At 43.6% G+C, this 22,666-nt stretch overlaps 1 protein-coding gene across 2 annotated transcripts in view; it reads left to right on the top strand.

Moving 5' to 3' along the window:
• Nucleotides 1-22,666, top strand: part of LOC111218136 (neuropilin-2-like) — a 92,836-nt gene that overhangs the window by 31,767 nt on the left and 38,403 nt on the right. For both annotated transcript variants that reach the window (XM_022740267.1, XM_022740266.1), the window contains exons 4-8: nt 4,259-4,486; nt 7,244-7,399; nt 7,483-7,652; nt 11,822-11,977; nt 20,122-20,266. In XM_022740267.1, the coding sequence (XP_022595988.1) occupies nt 4,259-4,486; nt 7,244-7,399; nt 7,483-7,652; nt 11,822-11,977; nt 20,122-20,266 (855 nt within the window). The remainder of the gene's footprint in view (nt 1-4,258; nt 4,487-7,243; nt 7,400-7,482; nt 7,653-11,821; nt 11,978-20,121; nt 20,267-22,666) is intronic.

Raw genomic sequence — 22,666 nt, 5'->3', positions numbered from 1 at the left:
TTTATTAAACAGTCTAACCAATCACAGCGCTCACTCCTCCCTCCCCCGGCTTTCATTGAGGAAAGTGGATCCAGACCTGCCCCAGTGATGAGTGAAAGGTGCTCTGTGGTAAAGGTAGTGTAACAAATAGCAGAGGCAGGATGTCCTTCAAAATACACAACAAACCTGAAACAGGAATTGAATCGATTCCTTGTTCTGCAGTGCAGCATATTGTGCCTTTTTTTTTTTTAAAAAAACATCTTTACTCATATAGTGGCTTTGCTTACTTTGTGGTTTATAGTACTAAAAAGTATTTTTCACTCTACCACCAATTGATGGAGATTTTGTGAAAGGCATTAAGTGACAGATGACTGCAGATTTTGCATATGTTGGATTGTTTTTTTTTTTCTGGTGGAAAAGCTTTGCTTGCATTCATTTGTAAATATTTGAATAAAGACGACAGTGTTTTGACGTGACGGCAAACTGAGAATGTTCCAAGATGCCTCAATTTCATCCACACATCAAACTCAAAAGAGAAATTTGAAAATGTCATCAAAGTAAATCTGGGGCTGGAGCTTTTAGCACATTACATGTGGGTAGCTAAAGAGGTGATTGTCTTGTGACAGCGTAATTTCATATGTCAGCTGTAATTTGGTTGAATAGGGAGTTTATTATCAAGGGGAATCCCTGCTGTGACTCAGTGACAGAGGCTGAAATGTAATGTCAGAGCAGTTTCAGCACCACAAGCCTCCAGCTGCAATGACACTGAGGTGGAATCCAACCAACATATAGAAAAACCAACCTGTGGTTTCCCAGAGGCTGAAGAGCTGTGTGTGAGGGCCTGTGGTGTGTGTGTGTGTCTGTCACTGGGTGTATGTCAAGTTTCCCCTGCATGTGTCCTTAAGTGTGTGTATGTGTGTGTGTGTGTGTGTGTTAGAGATAGGTGGAGGGAGGGAGGGGAATAATTGTGGGTTTGATCTGACAAATAGCCCATTGGCATTGAAGACACGCTTAATGAAAGTAGATGTCTGTGTGCCAGCTTAACACACACACACACACACACACACACACACATACACACATATATTCACATTGAAAATACTCACAATTTAGATGAATGAAAGCGTCTGCATGCCAGCTCGCTATACAAACACACACATTGACAGACTTTTTCCTGTCTCCCTGATCACTGAACTGTAAGCCCAAGCACCAGATCTACCCAGCAACCCACACACACACACACACACACACACAAACACACACACACATTACACACACACATACACATACACACACACTTTCCCTAACCTTACCCCACAGTGAAACACGTGTTTCCTTCAAACAGATGGGAAGTGAGTAGAAAAGAATAGGAAATGAGACAGTGGGAGGGAAGGGGATGATGGAGCTGTGGAAGATGAAAAGATGCATGGGATGATGGGATGTTGGTAAAGAACGAACAGCAGGAGGGAAGAGAGTGAGAAAGAGCAGAAAAGAAGAGAAGTGGGGGGGGCACACTCTTTAAATGGGAAGGAGAGACGAATGGAGGGAGAAGCTGAGACCTACAAAAGAGAAAAGCAATAGACATAGAAAATGGACAGATGTACATTGATTTTGCAAAGCAGTTCAGAATATTTTCAACAAATTTTGGATGCTGTTTTTTTTGGGTTTTGAATACACTTACATATTAGAGGGACAAGGTAGAAACATGGGAGAGAGAGACTGAGGAGACAGAGGAGAAGGGACAGGGGAGGAGAAAGGAGGGCACAAGTGTTTTTGCAATGTTCATGGACATGAAGTAATGAGAAGGGAATAAAATCGCTGCCGGCAACAGAACTGGTCAGGCATTCACTCTACACCCACACACACACACACACACACACACACACATGCTCATAGTCACGCAGATCCACACTATCCAGCAACAGACTCTGCAGGGGGGCCAGACGCGAGGGGTACCCCGTGAGAGACAGTGTGTGAGTGTGTGTGTGTGTGTGTGTGTGTGTGTGTGTGTGTGGGTGTGCTTGAGTCTGAGGTCGTTGCATGAGGGAGAAGGTCACGATAACAAGCAGATCAGACTCGAAAGTGGGACAGAAAAACAGACAAACGGGGAGATACCAGGAAAGACGGACAAGCTCCATGACACTAAAAATAGCTGTTGTAGTGGAAAAATGGATGATCACATTACACAGACATACAGGAGGCATTCATGTAGACTAACAAACAAATTCAAATGTGGAAATGTATCTAACGTAGCTGACATAAATCAGTCAAATGAGTCAGACAGATTCAGACAAGTATTCCCCACGACCACCACTGTGTGGGATCAGTGAAGAGCAAAGGGGTGGAGGCAGGAAAAACAACATCAATATTCCCAGTTACACCTACAGGAGTTTATTTGACAGTGAATATCCGAGACTTGGCAGACGGAAAAAAAAAGAAAAAAGAAATGGCAGACACATACATATGCTCGCCTCTTCCAGCGTCTGTCAGTTGGCAAACTGATTGACTGAGTCCAAACTCATTCAGTGTAACAAGCTAGTTTCCATGGAGATCTCCATTGAAAGTAATTATTTTAAACTCTTTTTTTTAAGTTTGGAGCTTTACTGTCTCTCTCTCTGACATACACTGTGTTGTTTATACCTGTTATGTAGGGAAAGCAGCACACTGGTAGCAGCTGCAGTCCTCCATTGTGCGTATAATACACAATCAATATAGTTAAATCAGAAGTAAATACTTAAAACCTAAAAACACACTTTGTGTGTGTGTGTGAGTCACAGTCGCAAGCCGAAAGTGTGAGCTGTTAGTCGCCAGTGTAGACAATTGTATTGATTAAAATTGATGTGTGTCTGTTCTGTCAGATGCACATGCAGACACACACACAACTTTACATGGACACACTCACATACAGTACTTATTCTCTTCATTCACTCATGCAGGCACGCGAGCACAATAGCAGACACCCAAACAGACTGGGGAGAAATGGGTTATCATAAGAGGCTTAGACTGTTTGTGTGTGTGTGTGTGTGTGTGTGTGTGTGTGTGTGTGTGTGTGTGTGTGTGTGTGTGTGTGTGTGTGTGTGTGTGTGTGTGTGTGTGTGTGTGCGCGCGTGTGCGTGCATGCGTGCGTGCGTGTCTGGGCGTGTCTGGGCGTTTGGTCATACATGGCTCGGTGGACATGAATAATGGTCCAGTTGGTGCAACCACATTCACTCCATAGTGTGTGCGTGTGTGTGCGTGTGTGTGCGTGCGTGCGTGCATGCATGTGTGTGTGTGACAGACAGAGAGAGAGAGTATTAATAGAGAGGGTATTACAGTAATTTAGAAATGAAGATCCCCAGATTACCCCCAGATCACTGTGCGCATATGTGTGTCTGTGTGTGTGTGCATATGTGTGTGCATCTGTGTGTGCAGCACATATGATGATATCTAAAGCACATCATAACAGCTCGACCACCATGATGCTGTCACCAGATTCTATGTCTGTCTTTCTCCCTGGCATCTCATCTCATCTCTGGCTCACTTGTGTCTGTTAATTCTTCTTAAAGATTAGAGTGGGGGTTTGAGGCTGCCCTCCCATTGTCTCAGGTGATGGGAGGGATACAGGTTAGACACACAAGCAGACGCATTTCTTCTGGTATGGACACTCAAACTTTTCTGTGTCTGTCCTCTGTAACTTCACTTTCTCTCTCATACATTTCCGCATCTTTGACTTTGCACAGTGTGAAACAGTTAATGATTCACTACATTAAATGCCTTTTTGTAAGAATCGGTGTTGTGGTTTTTGAAGCTGAAACACCTAAAACATATTCTTATTCCCTACATGGCCATTTTGAGTAGACATCACTCTCATTTATGTAAAACTACATTTACTTCAGCACTCACGTTCACGTTCCCGATGTCTCCCACAAATCACATTCACTGCATTTAAAGTACATAATGTGGACTCACAGTAAATCAGCACATAGCCATTCTGTCTAGTAAAGGAAACTGAGATAACAGCGGGTACTGTTGGCTGTGAGTTGTGAGGTTGGAAACACCCTCCTCTCAAAACAGCACCTCTGAGTGTTTTCCCAGAATAATATCATTAGTTTCAAGTATAATGAAACTCTTAACGTGTCTACACCCATTTTCTAAACACGTTTTTGTGCTTCCATTTTTCATTTTTTCCAGATAAGGTGACAGATTTTGAGTTCTACCAACCTCAAACTGCTATTAATATACATTTTCCATTTAACGTAAGTCACTTAAAATGTGTTCTGTCTCTGCGTTTTCATCCCAGGCTCAGACTGTTCCCGTAACTTCACCAGTCCCTCGGGTCTCATTGAGTCTCCTGGCTTCCCCGACAAATACCCCCACAACCTGGAGTGCTCCTTCATCATCATCGTCCCTCCCAGCATGGATGTCACCCTCACCTTCCTCACCTTTGACCTGGAGAACGACCCCCTGCCGGGCGGAGAGGGCGACTGCAAGTACGACTGGCTGGAGGTGTGGGACGGGCTCCCGGGAGGTGAGACACTGATCGAATCTCTTGTGTTTTCGGCTCTTTTTGATCATCTGAAAATGGGGATTGTTGTTTTTGACGATATGACTGTTGATAATGATTATCTTGATGACCCTGATGTGAAGCCACTTCATGAGTCAATACACAGAGCCAAGTGAGAATGGTGTGTATTCTGCCCTGCCTACATCATTATCGACTGAGGTGGAGTAGCAACTATTTTGGTAGCTATGCGTTGGTAGATGAAAGCTAAGCTTACAGGCAGCATGTTGGCACCTGCTGTGGAGAAACAACATAACTTTTCAAGGGGAAAATAAAACAGGAATTGCTGAGAGGAGGGAGAAAAGAGGGGAGGTGAGAGGAGGAATGGTAGAGGGCTAGGATATTTCTGGTCGGGCTGCTGGAAGGACTGGAAGAGTTTAGAAGGACGCATCTAAGGCACAAAGACCTTGGATCTAGTTTCAAGAAATGGAAGAGGTAGAGAGAAAGAGAAGAGCAATGGAAGGGCGGTGAAAAGCCCTCCGCTGCTGGGAAGACTGGAACAAAGAAAGACAATGCAGAGATGAATAAATGAAGGTCAGAAGACTTCTGGTCTGCCCCTCAGGAAGAGGACTGGGAGAGAGGAGAAACAGGAAGGGAGTTCAGAGAGGGGGTGCTGGAAAGGAGGGAAGAAATCTCGGAAGAGATCTTGGAAAATAGATATTTTACAATTTCATTTTAGTTTTTCATCATTTATATTTTGTTGTTGATTGTTGTGTGGTAGGTTTTCATGCCGTCTTTGATAAGTATCGTCTATTGTTTTTAGTTTTACAAATAGCTTAATTCTCTAATATTCTAAGGTACTTAGAAATCGGCTGGCCAAGACCGAACAGCATGGGCAGCAAAGGAGAGCAAACAACGGTGCTTTTCTCTCTGTGAGGAACTTTACTGTAAATATGAATCTAGCCTGAGGGGGATGGGGGGGGTCAGAGATGGTAGAAGGAAAGGAGGGTGGTTAAAGAAAAAAAAAGCCAGGGCATCTTTACTCCTTCTTTTTCAGAGGATTTAGTAGAAGACAAGAGAGGTTAAGCAAAGTTGAAAGCAGAAGATGACCAGAAAGGCAAAAAAAAGAGCTATGAGTGAAGGAGAGAGACTATAAAAAGAATAGCAGGATTAAGAGAAAAGAAGGAAAGTGAAATGAAGAGTGGGAGGTTGAAAGGGAAGGAAATATACAGGATAGGATTCAGAGGTGAAGGACAGAAGTTTCACCCTTTGCAAGGACCTAAACAGGAAGAGAAGATGAGCAGGAAAGAGAATGACCATGTATGTTATAAGGTTAAAGGTGTGGGAAGAAGGGTGGAGGCCCAAAGATCTATTGAGTGAAAGGAAAAGGAAAAGAGGATCAGATGACAAAGACAACTCAGAGCTGACTTGACTAGAGAGAGAAAACTAGAATATGAAGAGTTTGTGGTTATTCTGTGTGGGTCTGTGTTTTTACATTTACCCCCATGTGGCTGAGTATGTTTGTGTTTTGAGTCAGGGTTTAATCTATTTTTGCCTCCTCTTAAAACTTAACTCTGTAACTTATCCACATACTAAATTATGAATCTATTAAGTAGCAGAGACATTGGTGTAATTGTAATTATGTGTGTGTGTGTGTGTGTGTGTGTGTGTGTGTGTGTGTGTGTGTGTGAAACCACATATGTGTTTGCAGAGGTCAGACAAGGGGTAAATGTGCCTTCTGTCTGCTTTACACACTGCTGAAATTAAATTCATAAACAGACAGAGACAGCGTTTTGGTGCGTAAGCTGGAAATATTAAATATTAAATCCTCAAGAAATATTAAATTTGTTTGACCAGAATTTCATGCAGACATCAGTAATTATTTATTGAAATTATTTCTTCTCTTCTCTTCTCTTCTCTTCTCTTCTCTTCTCTTCTCTTCTCTTCTCTTCTCTTCTCTTCTCTTCTCTTCTCTTCTCATTTTCCTGTTTTCTCCACCACCATACAGAAAAGAGTTATTACCGTTATTTGCTCAAGAGCCCTATTTCAAATATCCACCCATTCCAAAAGGGAAGAAAAAAATCAATACCACTGATCGATTGCCAGCTATTTTCTTGTCTTCTGCCTCCTCCTCCTGCCTCCTCCTCCTCCCTCACAAGCCTCCTCGTGTGTGTGTGTGTGTGTGTGTATGTGTGTGTGTGTGCGTGTGTTCGGGAAATGGTTGGAGCACAGATAGTAGATTCATCCTGCTACCTCCTGACTCCACATACACACATACACACACACACACACACACACACACACACACCCTAGGGCTCCAAATCACACTCATCTGTTTGTGTTGACATATACAAGTTGTGGTATTAGAGAAGAAGACAGTAGAGGAATCACTTAGATCCTTGGATTTACACACACATACTACACATTGTAAAGCCACGTCCAGTCCAGAGATAGAGTTGATAGATGACGGGGAGAGGGGTGCTGACATTAGAGGGCGGAGCGACGAGCAAATGTCCGTGGATGAAGGGAGAGATAGAGGTAATGGAACGGAGAGAAAACGATGCAAGTAGTGAAGCATATAGACGAATGTGAGGATTGAGGGATGAAGGGATTGATAAAGGATTGAAAGAGTAATAAACCACCTCGACATCTGGTTGAGAGAGATTTCGTGTAACACAGTTTCATGAGTCAAATAAATAAACTAATAAATCCTGACACATAGAAATTGCGGGCAGAGTTTGAACAGACTGAAACCTAATCACATAATTCTTGTTTGATTGACAGTTGGCCCTCAGATCGGTCGTTACTGTGGGACCAGGGTGCCGCCAGAGATCCAGTCATCCACTGGGATTCTCTCTCTGTCTTTCCACACGGACATGGCCGTGGCTAAAGATGGCTTCTCAGCTCGATACAACATGACGCACAAGGAAGTCAGTGAGAGTAAGTATAAGTTACCACTCGCTGCTTCTAAACAAAAAGATAGCAGAACAATCATCTGAATCTCCTCTCCTCTCCCTCTTCAGCTTTCCATTGCAGTAATGCGTTCGGTATGGAGTCGGGGAAGATCACGGATGACCAGATCACGGCCTCGTCCAGTTTTTATGATGAACACTGGCTGCCGCGACAGGCCCGACTCAATTACAATGACAACGCATGGACGCCCAATGAGGACAGCAACAGGGAGTACATACAGGTATGTGGTTTGGAAACAAGGAGCAGGGGTGCAGTAGCATTCACTTGTAGCTCCACTTTTATATTCAATTTCAAAGAATGACTGAATGGCAGTCACATGGTTCCAGTCATAAACCACCATTAGGGCTTTTTAACTTGAATTAATAACTTGCAAGTGTTCACACATTTACAGCTTTTCACTACGCTAACAGATGAAAACTGGACAGATCTATAGCTTACGATACCTATCTCTACAAACACACAGAACACATTTGTGTCTGTATGATTTTTCAAGTGGAAAAACTTGGCTCGTGTCATTAATTTGAGAGCTAGCTAATTCTGGTTTATCATCGCCAGAACCTTTTTGACCTCATCTGTGACCCCTTAAAACAAAGCAAAGGCTAGTTGCCGGCCTTCACCATAGGTTGTATACATTAACCAGTTCAACTAAACACTGATCTTTCCCTCTCAGATCTCCATGTCTCCGACAGCAGTGGCCGGCGGCATTATGTTTTTGGATTGTCTATGTCTGTTCCGTCCCATTCTCATGAACACAATATCTCAGTGACGCCCCGAGGCAATTTCTTCAGATTTGGCACATACGCTCAATTGGACTCAAAGATGAAGTGATTAGATTTTGGTAGTCAAAGGTCAAAGGTCAAGGACCGCATAAAACACAAAACTCAATAATTCACATGCTAATTAACTGCAGCTGGACTGGTTGGCAGAGGCATACAACTGTGAGGCGGTAATTTCAGTGTTTTTATTTGTGAAATTATTTTCAAGGGATAAAATTAACAGTAATCTGTAAATTAAAGAAACTATTATTTGAACACACAGGAGAAAAGAAACATAATTTTCTGTAGCAGAAATATATATTTTCTTCTCTCCTTTTCTGTGAATCATCTTGTGACCTCTTACATTTACAGCTTGTGAACCTTTTGTGGGGTCCCGCACCCCTGGCTGGAACCTACTGGTCTAAACTGTTAGTAGTTACTGACTGGTTGGGCTTATAGCTGCAAAACTCAGTTGATTATCCGTTTTAGCGACTAACATTTCCCCAGACAATCGTGCTCCAAAAAAATAATAATGATAAACTGGTCAGATTCAGCCTAGCTTTGCAGGACTAAGGTCTAACATCATATTTAAGGGCTTAGACAGCCCATGATACCTGTAAGATATTTGTAGAAATGATAAAGAATTCAGTCTAATGTTCAGTCAACAGCGCTGGAGCCATTGAGGCAGCAGAGTTTTGCTCAAGGCACAAGAACAAGGCAAATGGCCTAGGTTGTTGGCTGCAGAGATGAAACCTGACTCACTTGTTGGAGGCAGCTTGTCTTCTTTTAATTTGTGTGTATGGACAGCACCTCCTCTGTTAATGTGGATGAATAATCTCACAATCAGAGGTAGTCACAGGCAAATGTTGAATAAAAGCAGTGTTTTTGATTGTCAAAGCTCAACTGTAGCCAAACTCTGTGCCAGAAAAATACAGAATGGAGCCGTGGCCAAGAGGCAGCACAAGTCCAAGGCCCCATCAGTCTCACACTTCCTTCCTGTCTTTACCTCCACTGCAGCTGAAGGCTCTCTCTCTCTCTCTCTCTCTCTCTGCAGCCCACTCTCAAACTGAGCTGCCATTAAAGAATCCGTTGCTGAAACACTCTTTCCACATTTTTCATTTTGACATTCCATGATGGCCCATATAATCTCCTCAATCCATGCAAAGACCCCTAATTTGGATTTTATTGTTTGTGACACATCAGATCTTTGCATAAATTTGGTTTGACAGTTGGCTGGAAACGCAGCTTCTATCTCTCTCCTCCTGTCGTTCTCTGTCTCTGTGGTCACCAGTGTTGTGGTCGGGTTGCTGCGTTCCACAGAGGCTCTCAGCTGTTCCCCTGCGTTAACGCCTAGCAGAGGCCAAAGCCCCTGCGTGTGTGTGTGTGTGTGTGTGTGTGTGTGTGTGTGGTTTCTTTGTGTGTGTGTGTGTGTGTGTGTGTGCGCAACAGCTCCTGTCTTGACAAGCAGCTGTCAGAAATGCCAATGTGCCTCTCCTTCTTCAATCTTGCACCCCATGGTCTCTTATAACTGAGTGTGCTTGTGTTTGTTGAAAGGGTTAGTAGTGTGTGCCCATGCAGCTCAGGCATGCGTGTGCTGCCATGTTGGCACAAGAGCCACGTGTGTGATTTAAATCTCTCCATATGGCACTTTCTCTAATGTGGCTTTTTCTATTCTATTCTATTCTGTTCTATTTTATTCTAGCCTGGTCCAGTAAGGTGTGGTACAGATTGATGATGTGAGCACTGGTGGCTCCATTATTCTAACAGCTCTGTGATTGATGAGGAACCTTTCCTGGGAAGCCTCACTTCACATCTCTCTCTCCTCTCTCTCTCTCTCTCTCTCTCTCTCTCTCTCTCTCTCTCTCCCCCCTCTCTTGCTCTCTTTCTCTCTTTTATTTGTTCTTCACCTCCCTCTCTTCCCTTACTCCTTACCTCTACTCATCTGTTCCTCTCCTTGGTTCCGGACTATCGATTAGTTGTCTTGGTGGATCTCTGTCTGGCCCTAAGCAGGCCTGCGTGCGTGTGCGGCGTGTGTGTGTGTGTGTGTGTGTGTGTGTGTGTGTGTGTGTGTGTGTGTGTGTGTGTGTGTGTGTGTGTGTGTGTGTGTATGTGTGTGTGTGTGTGTTGGAAGTAATCTAAAACACCTGTCTCTCTGACAGATAACAAACGCAGCATTTTACCTCCCCCGGTGTTTTGTACTATACCCCAGTGGGACACACACACACACACACACACACACACACACACACACACACACACACACACACACACACACACACACAGAGAGAGAGTTCTGATTAATCTACAGGTTTCAACAGCTCCAGTGGAGGAGAATAAATGTTATAACCTACAGTACAGCCTTTCTCATCTTCTGCTCTTTACTTGTCTGGAGCCTGGCTCCGTCTGCATCCCCTGTTTTTATCCATTTAAAATCTTGTTTTAGTTAAGTACGAGCTAGGCTCTCCAGTCACATCCCAACATGTAGAAAATCATTCATTTGCATGGCGAGCGTAAAAAATGTTAAAAACAGTCGCAGGTGTGATGAGGAACTGTTGTAGCTTCTATAACCATCGACAAAATAATGTTAAACTAAAGAAAATGTAGGTTTTCCGTGATGTAGAGCTCAGTGAGTCGTGCAAAGATTAATTTTACGACAGCAAGAAGTTGCAGGAAATGAATATCCTGTCTTGGTGGGTTTCCCGTTAGCTGCCAACAACATTTTTAAAGCAGTTTTCACTATATATGGCCCGTTACAGCCCAGCAGTTGTTCATTAATAGTGTTAAAATATATTCCCAGAAATAATGTAGGCTCTTGTTTCATTAGGCTCCTTTACAAATCCAGTGAATCTATAAAAGTGGTCTCAGTCTTCTGGACCCCACTGTATATATATTTTTTTAACTTTCTATTATGATTTAGAGAGCAACGCTGTTCTGCTTGATGCGCTCATTTCAGACACTGTGGAGCAAAACAAACGTGTATCTACTTGAGGGACCTTGAAATAAAGGAGTCTGAAGCCCCCATCCAGCACACAATGCTGTCCACGTATAATGCAACACAGCTCACAGCATGCCAGACACGTAGCATAGCATCCACAATCAGGATGGGGAGGTGATTATGGCTATTGTATGGGAGGAAATTAAAATGAGCCCCAGGTCATTACTATCGATCTGCCAGGAGAAAGACACAGAGAGGAGAGGAGCACAGAGAAGGAGATGAGGAGGGGAGGAAAGGAGAGTGGTGAAGGTGAGAGATGGATGCTGATAAACTCAGGCGTATATTTGTGAGTTTATGTCTATCTTTAATATTTAGAACTTTTATTTTGTCGGGTGTATGACGTAGACATAGGATTGGATTTAGATCAGAATGATGAGGGAATTTTGTTGTGATTTAAATAGGTGTGTGTGTTTTGGTTTTTTTTTCATTTCTATTCTGTTATGTCAAACAGTTTTAGTTTTTATTCTTAAATTTGTTGTGCCACTGGGTCACTGTGTGTTTCAGCTTTTTATAGCCTTCACCAGACATGCCTTCAGAAACCAGCTGACCGATCTGTTCTCAGCTTGTTTGCGTTCGTTAATGTTTTGTTTATGATGTTTTTATTTTTATTAAAACTTCTTGGGTCTTCCTGGCCAACAGGTGGACCTCCATACTTTGAAGGTGCTGACAGGCATCGCCACGCAAGGCGCCATTTCGAAGGAAACTGAGAAGACCTACTATGTCACCACCTTCAAGCTTGAGGTCAGCACCAATGGAGAGGACTGGATGGTCTACAGACATGGCAAGAATCATAAGGTAGGCTCAGACACATATGCACAAACATACACTCCCTTCTGAGGGCCTGCAAACTAGACGGGGCAATTAAAGAAAGTCTGGATGCTCTTAGGTGACACACACGCCTCGACATGTGCCCACATGGAAGTGGTAGAGAGAAATATGAGATGGAATATATGCAGCAAGAGTTGACCACACGCCCAAAATTCAAACGGTGTCTGCAATTACAGCCGTTCCACTGCTGCTCAGTTGGCTTCATTTAAAGGTTTATGACCAAGCCAGAATCAGCACACGTCTCCAAGCTCCCAGTGAGTCCTTACATCATTGCATGCAACTACATTTACAGTGCAATCTGCTTTTAACATCCCATCTGGTTTCTGTTACTCACTGGTCAGAGTTCTGCCTAATGTTGACCTGGTTGGACAGGTTTCTAAGCTGCTTCTCTCAGAGGTGTTAAGGCATGATGTGTCATCAGTGAGTGTGCTGCAGTCCGGGGTGCGGGTAGAAATGAAGCAGACAGGTCTGAGGGTCTTTAAAAAGGTTGCAACGGCAATTAAGGAAAGGAGCATTCCAGTGGTTGTGGTTGGTTTTTTTTTTTTTTTTTCCTATCACAGCCGTTCTCCCCCACATATGTTTGTCCTGCGGTCTAATGCCACGTCTAGCTTTGTGCTATAAACCCTGATTCCTTCATGAACACTAATGCCTGCAGATGCATACTGTACATTCAAATACTTTTTATGCTGCAAGAGGGAAACAGGAGATCCAGACTAACCATCTGGGCGTTCCTCTGTGGACTGCAGATCCCGTAAGGCTTATAGCTGCAGCTAACTCCCAGAGAAATGATTGATGGATAAAACAGTGGGAACCGTGGGGAAAGGTAGTTGGGATAAGTTGAGGTATGATAGAAGAAAGAGCGAATAGAAGTGAGTGTCAGGCAAGTTTACGGCTATTAAGCTTAGTCGACGGTTAAATTGAATAGAAACACTTTTGATCATTTAATTGATGTGAAGTAAAGTTACATTTTTTTTTTATAAATGGAAAACATAGGAATTGTGATATAAAAAATGTGAAATCAATTGATAAATCAGTCATTCTTTATCAAATCAGCTGTGCTGTCAGTCAAATAGCAGTAATTTGTTGACACCATGCTATGAAACAATAAAAATCCCACATGCAAAACGGATAAATGATTATGTTTTGGGGCTTGTTGTTGGTGTCACCACCCATAATCCCCCTTGAGTCCCCCATAGCCCTGGAAAGCTGCTTCAAAGCTGATTGCCCAGAGAGATATATGGGGCTACGTGTGCGTGCACGTGCATATGAATGTGTGTCGTTGAGGAGGAAGAGGAGGAGGAGGGGTTTAGAATAAAGCAGCACCAGCTTCTGCTCCCTTAGAATATCCCTCCCTTGTCTTGCAAACACACACACACACACACACACACACACACACACACACACACACACACACACACACACACACACACACACACACAATATCAAGCCAACTGGCAAGGGTCTTTTGAGCCATTTGGCCCCCTGGCGAGTCAGTCTGTGCAGTAATCTGATGGTTCAGCTCAGGGTTGCTGATCGTTTCATTGGATCCACCACTGTATATGATCAACTGGATGTAACATTAATCAGATACATATACAGTATATACATATATATACTGTAGGCCTATACAGCCTTTATGTTATGGTGCTTCCTCTGTTCCGAGAGGGAGAGATTAAAGAGCAGGCAGAGCAAAAAGGTGAAGAGAGCGATGGTCATTTATCTGATGATGAAACGATGGTGTCAGCATCCCGGTGCCTAATGTCCCTTCTCAGCTGACACACTTCAGACGGCCAGTCAGCACAAGCCTTGCCACCCCGACCGTCTCTATCATCTTTCGGGGTGTAAGTGAGAGTGTGTGTTTTATGTTAGAAAGGCACATAAATCACTCAGCAGCACTGGCCAAGAGGATCTTTTTTGGCAGAGTGTTTTATAGTTTGGGTGTGTGAAATGCTGTGTCTGCATTCACAGGATAATTCAAGGAAATAGTTTTTATAATTGAGAGCAGATCCCGGATCACTTCAGGCAGGGATCAGTTGTAAGCATGTGATATTTTTCTTTGTCTGGACTTAAATCTGCATGACAGCCTCGCATCGGAATTGCTAATTTACTACTTTTGAGAAAGTGTAGCTTCCTACTGTTTCAGATATATGGAGAAGTACTGTTTAACTTGTTGAACCCACTGTCCATCAATCCATCCATCTCCTCTTTAACATTTTTATTCACTCACCCTTTTGCCTCTAGGTCTCTCAAAATCTCTTCATCCATCAGCTCCTCGCTCCTTGTCTACTCGTTCACCCTCTTTACATCTTCGGTCACCTCATCCTTCCAGTCTTGCTCTCTTTTCCGTCTCCCCTCTTTTCCCCTTCCCTCGACACTCCATCATTCGTTCTCCCTCTCCCCCGCATGTCGCTGAGAAAGTCATCATGAAGTAGACAGGCAAGTTTATGCTGCTCGGACGAATGACTTTTTGTGCTTGGCTACAGTGATGGTGTGTGTGTGTGTGTGTGTGTGTGTGTGTGTGTGTGTGCTAATCTGGAAGAATTGTTGAATTAGTGTTTTATGAGCAAGAGGCATTAAAGGAGGACAAAAATTAATGGGAGCCATATGGACAGAGGGAAAAGAAAGGTGTACAGCGTGTGCTCGTGCAAAGTCACACACTTATGCGTGTACATAAACGCAAAGACACACACACGATGTATGTTTACAACCTCATTTTTGTTGTGTGTTAAAATTTGTCTCAGATGAGTAAGTCTTAATAAAGCAGCCACTGTGCGCACACACACACATACACACACACACACACACACACACTGGTTTTTAACATCTGGGAGCCAGCCCATAGGGGCGGCGCCACTGTCACCCAGCATCATGATGATTTGTGTGATCTGTAATGTATTTGATAATGTCATTAAAGGCCTGTTGTGAACCAGATGGAACATATGGAATACATGTTAACTTGCAGAAACTTTTTTTTGGCGAGATGGAGAAAGTAATATTCATACAGCATTCACTCCTGCGTTGTACTGACAGGCTCTCTAATGACAGATACCGACTCAAGACACATGCAGCAGAGTAAGTGGTTGATTCTTCGCCAACTCTCTCGTTCTTTATATCCATAAATAATGATGCTTTTCTTTATCAGCATCTCCTCTTTTTACTGCGCAGCCGGCGTTTTTTTTTTTTCACATCCTCTCTTTACGATCAGGTCATGTCTGATCGTTGCACTGCACATGCGAACTTGCATTACATAGGAACGGAAAGAAATAATGACACTGTCTGTATAACTCAAACTGCTGTATGATTCAGTGAGCAGAGTTGGCTGTGGGCCTGGTTATGGGAGGTTGCCCACATGACAAGAGAGAAGCAGCGGTTTTCAGTGACCCCAGGTCTCAGGTTGAGAAATGATGTTGTTTCAGTTTGAGTCTTTGTCCGGAGGAGTTTGAGACCTTCTGTTAGTTGAGGTACATTTAAGCTCGATGTGGTACAAATGTCATTACATAGCCCTGCTGAATTGCTGCAGGCAGAGCTGTCTGTGGCCATTACAACACTGGACTGCGGCCAAGACCAAAACCTCCTATTCCCACCTTAATCTGTGGGAGGGAGGATGGATGGAGAGAGAAGGATGGGGGAGGGAGACGTGGGTGGAATGAGAGGGAGGGAGAGAGATGGTGATGAGAGGAAAGTGTAGGAAAGTTGGAAAAAAAAAATTGGTAAAGAAAGAAAGACAGAAAAACACAAGCAAAAGGTCAACCAGTCAAGCATTGAACTGATGGAGAGAGGAGGACCTGAGCGGTGCAGAGGGAGGAGGAGAGGTGGAAACCAGAGGGAGAGAGGCGAGGTTCATAGGGGAACAAGTGAGTGAAGGAGAGAGGCAGAGGGGGTGGAAGAAGTGTTCACGGGGGAGCCTAGGAGCAAAAAAAAGAGGGATGGACGGATGAACGGAGTCATGGAGGAGAGGAGGAATAACGAGAAATGCAGACAAGGGTGTTGACCAGAAGTCCCTCTGGATAGATCAGAGGTCTCAGCAACACAGCCTGAAAAGGATGTCAGGAGACGGGAAAGAAAATAAAACGACAGAGGAGAGAGAGGAAGGCTGAGAGGTGAGGGAAAGGCAGGAGGGAGGGTGAGGTCAAAGGAGAGCGGGAGAAAAGAGTTTGTGACAAATGAAGAAAGAAAATCGGAGAGGAATAGAGAGGAAAGGGACAAAGGGGGATATTATAAGGCTGCCATGTGTCATTTGGTTTGAGAGATTTGTGCACTGTACTGTCACACACACACACACACACACACACACACACACACGCACACACACACACACACACACTCAGATTCAGCTGTCAAAGTCAGGTTACTTCCCTGAAGTGTGTGTGTGTGTGTGTGTGTGTGTGTGTGTGTATTTGTCCTTGTGTGATGAAATGAGAGGAGATGGGGTTTGTTTTACTATTTTATAACTCTGCCTACACACACACACACACACACACACACAACACACACAAAACGCACAGCGCGGACATTTGAATAATTCAGCACGTCTGTGCTGGTTCTCGCTGGCTGACTGACTGTGGCCCTGCAGGATCACGACACGACCACACACACAGACACACACACACACACACAACTGAACATATTCCTCCTCATGCTCTTTTCCTATCCTGTAGTTACACGCTAGCCCTGGTCAGTCGCCTTTTGACTACTGCACACTGTTGGTATTCAGTAGAGTGCGTGTGTGTAAGAGAAGGAGAAAACAAGATTCACCTCATGTCTGTGACCTTTGAACTTCTGAGAGATAAAAGTAACATTTGAATAAGATTTCACATGTGAGTGTGTGTGTGTGTGTGTGTGTGTGTGCGCGTGTGTGTGTGTGAGAGAGAGAGAGAGAGAGAGAGAAAAAGAGGTGTAAAGTCAAGCATCTGTTCACCCAGGTGTCATCTTCCGTGTCTCTTAACACAGGTGGAAACATCGGACCTTTAACAAACCTGCACAGACCTCCACACACACACACACACACACACACACACACACACACACACACACACACACACACACACACACACACACACACACACACACACATATATAATAACCTGAGCTGGGTTGCAGGTGTAGTCCATTAGCTGATTGTTATTCAAACCTTTTAGAAAGAGACTGTTACAAGTGAATTTAGGAGTTTAAGGCCTCAGGGTTGTTACATCTCCTCTTACATCTTGTCACTGTGGATTCTCACCACAGAGCCAGAGCCTGGAGGGGGCAGGGGGATTGCTTTCATCTGTTGTAACAGAAACAAAAATAGATTTGGTAATAAATGTGCACAAACCCTAGGTTATGCCTAATTTGGCTGATTATTGCCAGGTTATCAATCTAATACATTATTATTTGTTTATACTCACAGGTTGACGTTATTGTGACACTGCTCACTGTGATCCACCTCCACCTTTCATTACATAGCTGTTGTATGACACAGAAACAAATGAGAAGTTACACAAGTAATCACTCCAGCATGGGTTAATGAGCCCGAACAGGAAGGTTTAAAAAACTCCAGTTCAAGTCGCACAGCAGGGTAAAATATGCACCATGTAGAAAAAAGCATATTTAAATTTTAAGTGAGGTCAGCTTAGCATTGATTCAGAATATTTAAGAGATCATTTTTTGACTGTCTTTAGAAAGAAAATCTTTGTCTGAGACAGCGAGGGGCAACTTAAGTTTACTGAAGAGATTATGAAGCAGCTGTTATAACAGTGAGACAGTGCATCAAGCAGCAGCTTGAGTAGAGCTGCAAGTCTGTTTGTTGACCCTGAAAAAAGCTGGTAATAAAGAAAAACTAGATTCATGTCCATGGATAATTTGTATACAGTTCTCAGAAGTCCTTCTCACACACACACACACACACACACACACACACACACACACACACACTCCATTGCCAATTTAAAAGCTGGTAAAGGATAACAACAAGGTTAGACACAAAAACACACACGCATACAAAATAATCTAAAGACTCATACAATGTACACTCTTATGTACACATACACTACATAAAAGAAGGTACAACAAATTATATGTGTGTGTTAGTGTGTGCGTGCGTGTGTGTGCGTGTGCATGTGCGTACATGTGCTGAAGAAATATTTCAGTGCGCACCAAGGGAAATCAGAAAGCACCCGCCAGCCCCCAAATCCTAAGAGTGAGACTTCATAATTACACTTTTACACACACACACACACACACACACACACACACACACACACACACACACACACACACACTTGTAATTACAGTCTGCTGCCACAATCCAATTAAGTCTTTTGGGGCCTTTGGGCATTTTTCCATCATTTAACTGGTCACAGTTTCTGGTATTAAGGCCACTGTGAGGGCATGAGTTCACTGGGTCTGACTTTGTGTTGTACACCCAGTGGGTCATGAGTTCAATTCCCTGCTGGGCCTGTAGCCTGCTCCTGTTCCTGCAAGTCAGAAACCACCTTCATCCATATTCTGTCACCCCTGACAGGTCCTGCAGTTTAATGGATTGAGAACAAGAGAAAAGAAGTGAATTTACACACACACACACACACACACACACCTAAAACAAAGCTAACATCTATAAATGACTACCCAAGCAAGTAATTGCAAGGCCTTTGGCTCTGTTGAATGAGGTTTACTGCTCTCTGTAATAAACACACTATGTTGTGTTTTCAGTGCTGATGTAACATAATAGAAAGAGTATTAGAGACACAGAGGGAAAACAGCCTTTGAGGTTCTGTAATGAAACAACAGGATGGATTTTTTTTTTTCTCTTAAATTTATAGCAGTATCATCATGGCAGCGAGACAGAAAGACAGACAGAGAGAGAGGGAAAGAGATGTCTTGGAGAAAGACGAGAAGGAGGGAAGAAAGTGAAATGAAAGGGAGAAGAGCAGAAGCCCAGCTGTGTTTTCCTGTGGTGAGCCCAACAGAGATGACACTGACTGATAGACACAGATATAAAGTCTTGGTGTCAAGAGACAAAAAGAGTTCTTCTGGCCATAGGCGCTGGCATTCAATTTCCTTTCATCTGTATTTTTGTGTGTTTTCAGAGGAAATCATTTTGTGTGAGCACATGCTGGGGAGTGTAGGATCTTGGAGGGCAACGTGTAAGTGTGTGTGTGTGTGTGTGTGTGTGTGTGTGTGTGTGTGTGTGTGTGTGTGTGTCAGAGACAGTTGTGTCTGGAAACAGCATGTGTGAATACAGTGTTGTGTGTGTTGTGTTTTGGGGTGACTGTGTTTTTCTTTGCTGTCTGTGCGTGAAGAAGTAAAGATGTTTTCCTTTCTGTGTGTGTTTTGTGTGTGTGTGTCTGTGTGTGTGTCGTTAAGTCAAGAGGACGTGAGAGGAGGATGGTCTGAGAAGAGGATGCTCTCCCACATACTTGCACTCTTGATTTATTGCACACTTCATGCCCTCACACTGTGTGTGTGTGTGTGTGTGTGTGTGTGTGTGTGTGTGTGTGTGTGTAAGAAAACCTTTGCGCTCATTCCTTCCTTTATGAACAGACAGTATATTCAGAGTGTGTGTTTATTTATGTACATGCATACAGGAGAAAGATTTGTCTCATGTTAAATTATGTTGTCCCGAGTCAGTTTAACCACTGAAACATAAATATGTGTTGCTATGGATACCAGCTGTTTGATAGTCTTTATACTGTGCTCTGATAGTGTTGTTTATGTTACTCCTCCTAAAATCACAAGCTGTTGTTTTTACATTTCTGTATATGCACAGGTTAAACAAACACTGTGTGAGTCAGTCAGCTCAAGACTGCTTGGTAGCTGTTTACCCCTATGTCATGTCTTTATGCTAAGCTAGGCCAACCTCATTTTGACTCCAGCTCCATATTTAACCTGCAGACCTGAGACTGATACCAGCAGAACAGAATGCTAATGATACACGACCCAGTGGCATCAGGCTTTGTCCTTTGTCTCGCTGACCTCGAGGATGTGTGTCCAATCTCCTGAGTTGTCATGAGATGCCCTTAAGAGGACCCTGAACCTGAGCTCCTGTGTCACAGCTCACTCTTCCTCTGCACTTCCTCTACAGAATAACAGCGCAGTGTTATTAAATGTCCTATGCTCCTCTCTCTCTATAGGTTTTTCATGCCAACGCTGACGCCACAGATGTGGTTCTCAATCGGATCCCACAGCCGGTGCTGGCCCGCTTCGTACGGATCAGACCTCAGACCTGGAAGAACGGCATTGCACTGCGGTTCGAGCTTTACGGCTGTCAGATTACAGGTAAGAACGATGACGAGAAGTTTCTTTTTCTGTAGAGTTTCTTAAAAATTTTTTTTTTTTTTTTTTATCAGTCTCCTCGTGGGAATCACTCTTGTGAAAACACAGTAGTCGCCTTGCCAAGTTTTATACCAGTGATGTATTGGCTTTTACAGCGGGTCAGAAGGTGGGTCAGAGCAAAAATAACTCCTTTAGAAAACATTTCCTGGAGAAGAACAGGCAAATGCGAAAGGATCGTTTTCTCTCTCTTCATTTAAATAATCTCATGATAAATAATTCAGTAATTTGTCCATCCATCAATCCATCCAGTGCTTCTATTCATACTTCTCTCCCTTTCACAGGCGCACATCACACCCACTCTCATGTGCACTCACACTCTTGCCCTCACTCTTTCATATACATATCCTCCCTCTCTGTCTCCCACTCACACACCGCACACTAAAACACACACAAAAAGAAACACTCTCAGTCCTAATAGAATAATACTAGAGTGTGATGTGTGGGTGATAACATCAGAGAGTAACAGGCTCTCAGCTTTCATCTGCAGCCCTGGCAAACAAACACGATTTCAACCAGCATAATCAGCTCAATACTATAAATAGATAAAACTTAATTAGACTGTGTGTGTGTGTGTGTGTGTGTGTGTGTGCGCGTGCGCGAGCGCGTGTGTGCGCGCGCATGTATGTATATGTTCTAGAGATGGTGAAAGAGAGAGAGTTTCAATCCATTTCAGTGTGTGTGTGTGTGTGTGCGCGTGCGCGTGCGCGTGCGCGCGCATGTATGTATATGTTCTAGAGATGGTAAAAGAGAGAGAGTTTCAATCCATTTCAGTGTGTGTGTGTGTGTGTGTGTGTTTGTGTGTCCCAGCTACACCGTATCATTATTAGGTTAGGGCCTCTCTCTGCTGCCATCGTAGTGGCCATTGAGAGGGACAGATATGCTCTTATCTAGGATGGCTATTTCAGCACCCACACAAATCACAATCACACCAAAACAATATGATTCTGTGTGTGCTGTCGTGTTATGGTGCTGATGTGTCGCTGTGTGTGTGTTTGTGTGTGTATGTATATGTAGGAGAGAGATAGAAATAGAGAGAGAGAGAGAGAGAGAGAGAGAACAAGCGAAAGAGTTGTGGACGTGACATATATCAGGTAAATTTGCTTGTGTTCTTTTCCACAAAGTGCCCATTTTTTACCCTATTTTAACACCTGAAATTGCATTATATATCACCCTACTTCTCTCACCACTCTCACCACTGAGAAGCCGTTCGACACATCTTTCGGCCATTTCTGTTTCCCCCGGATATCGCCCATGTCTGCCACCCTGGAATGTCAGCAATCCATCATGCGGCTGACTTTTTATGCAAAAATCGTGACCGTTTTCAGAAGAGTTTGTCTTTTGTGGAAGAGGATGAAGGAGTTTGTTGCTTTAGAGCAAAACAAACCGCTGTGCCACACTTTCAGTAAAATATGTCTATAAATTGCAGAGGAAAAACTTGCTAACCAAACATACCTGCTAACAGCCATGCAGTATCTTTTCTCTTTCTTTTCCCTGCGCATAGACATATTGACAAGCACACCCATGAACACACTGCCAGGGGGAATGTGATAATGCCCTACACAGGCCTATAAAGGCAGACATAAAGCAGTCAGTCAGTGACATGTCATTAACTTAAATCACACTTTTATGTCTCTCGCTCTACTCCTTTCTCTCTTTCTGCCTATCCCTCTTCAATGTTGCCCTGTTTTTTCTCTTTCCTCTCATTCTGCTTTTCCCTCTGTCCTTACCTTGCCTTTGCTGACAGCTTTCATTCCCACTTTTCTCTCGCCCTCTCTCATTTTCTCTACATCCCTTCCCTTAAATCTTCCCTGCCCCTGCCTCATTCAACTCTCCCTTCGTCCATCCCTCCTTCTCTCCTACCTTAATCTCATTTTATTTCAGCCCCGCAGCAGCTATCAATCATTTATTTTTAGGGCCTTTATCATTTTTTTTTCTCACCAGGCTTGTGTGGTGTGTGTGTGAGTGTGGTGTGCATTTGGAAAACCATTTGTGTGTATGTGTGTATCGGCCAGGTGGAGCATCGGTGGTGTACAGCTTTTTACAGCTTTTGTGTGACCCTGTGCGTGCGTGCGTGCGTGCGTGCGTGCGTGCGTGCGTGCGTGCGTGCGTGCGTGCGTGCGTGCATGCGTGCGTGCGTGCGTGCGTGCGTGCGTGCGTGCATGCGTGAGAAGAAGTGTGTTTCAACATGTGTGAGACCTTGACTCTGCTACTACTATATGCTGTGACTGAATTGCTTTGTGCAAGTGTGTGTGTGTGTGTGTGTGTGTGTGTATATATATATATATATATGAATGTGTGTGTGAGGAAGAGAGAGCTTTAAGGGCTCTCCTGGTGGTGTGTGAT

Source organism: Seriola dumerili, unplaced genomic scaffold (genome assembly GCF_002260705.1).
Source record: "Seriola dumerili isolate Sdu_G_001 unplaced genomic scaffold, Sdu_1.0 BDQW01000052.1, whole genome shotgun sequence".
Lineage (NCBI taxonomy): Eukaryota > Metazoa > Chordata > Actinopteri > Carangiformes > Carangidae > Seriola > Seriola dumerili.
Note: the sequence above shows the minus strand (reverse complement) of the source record. Positions and strands in the feature narration are given on the sequence as shown.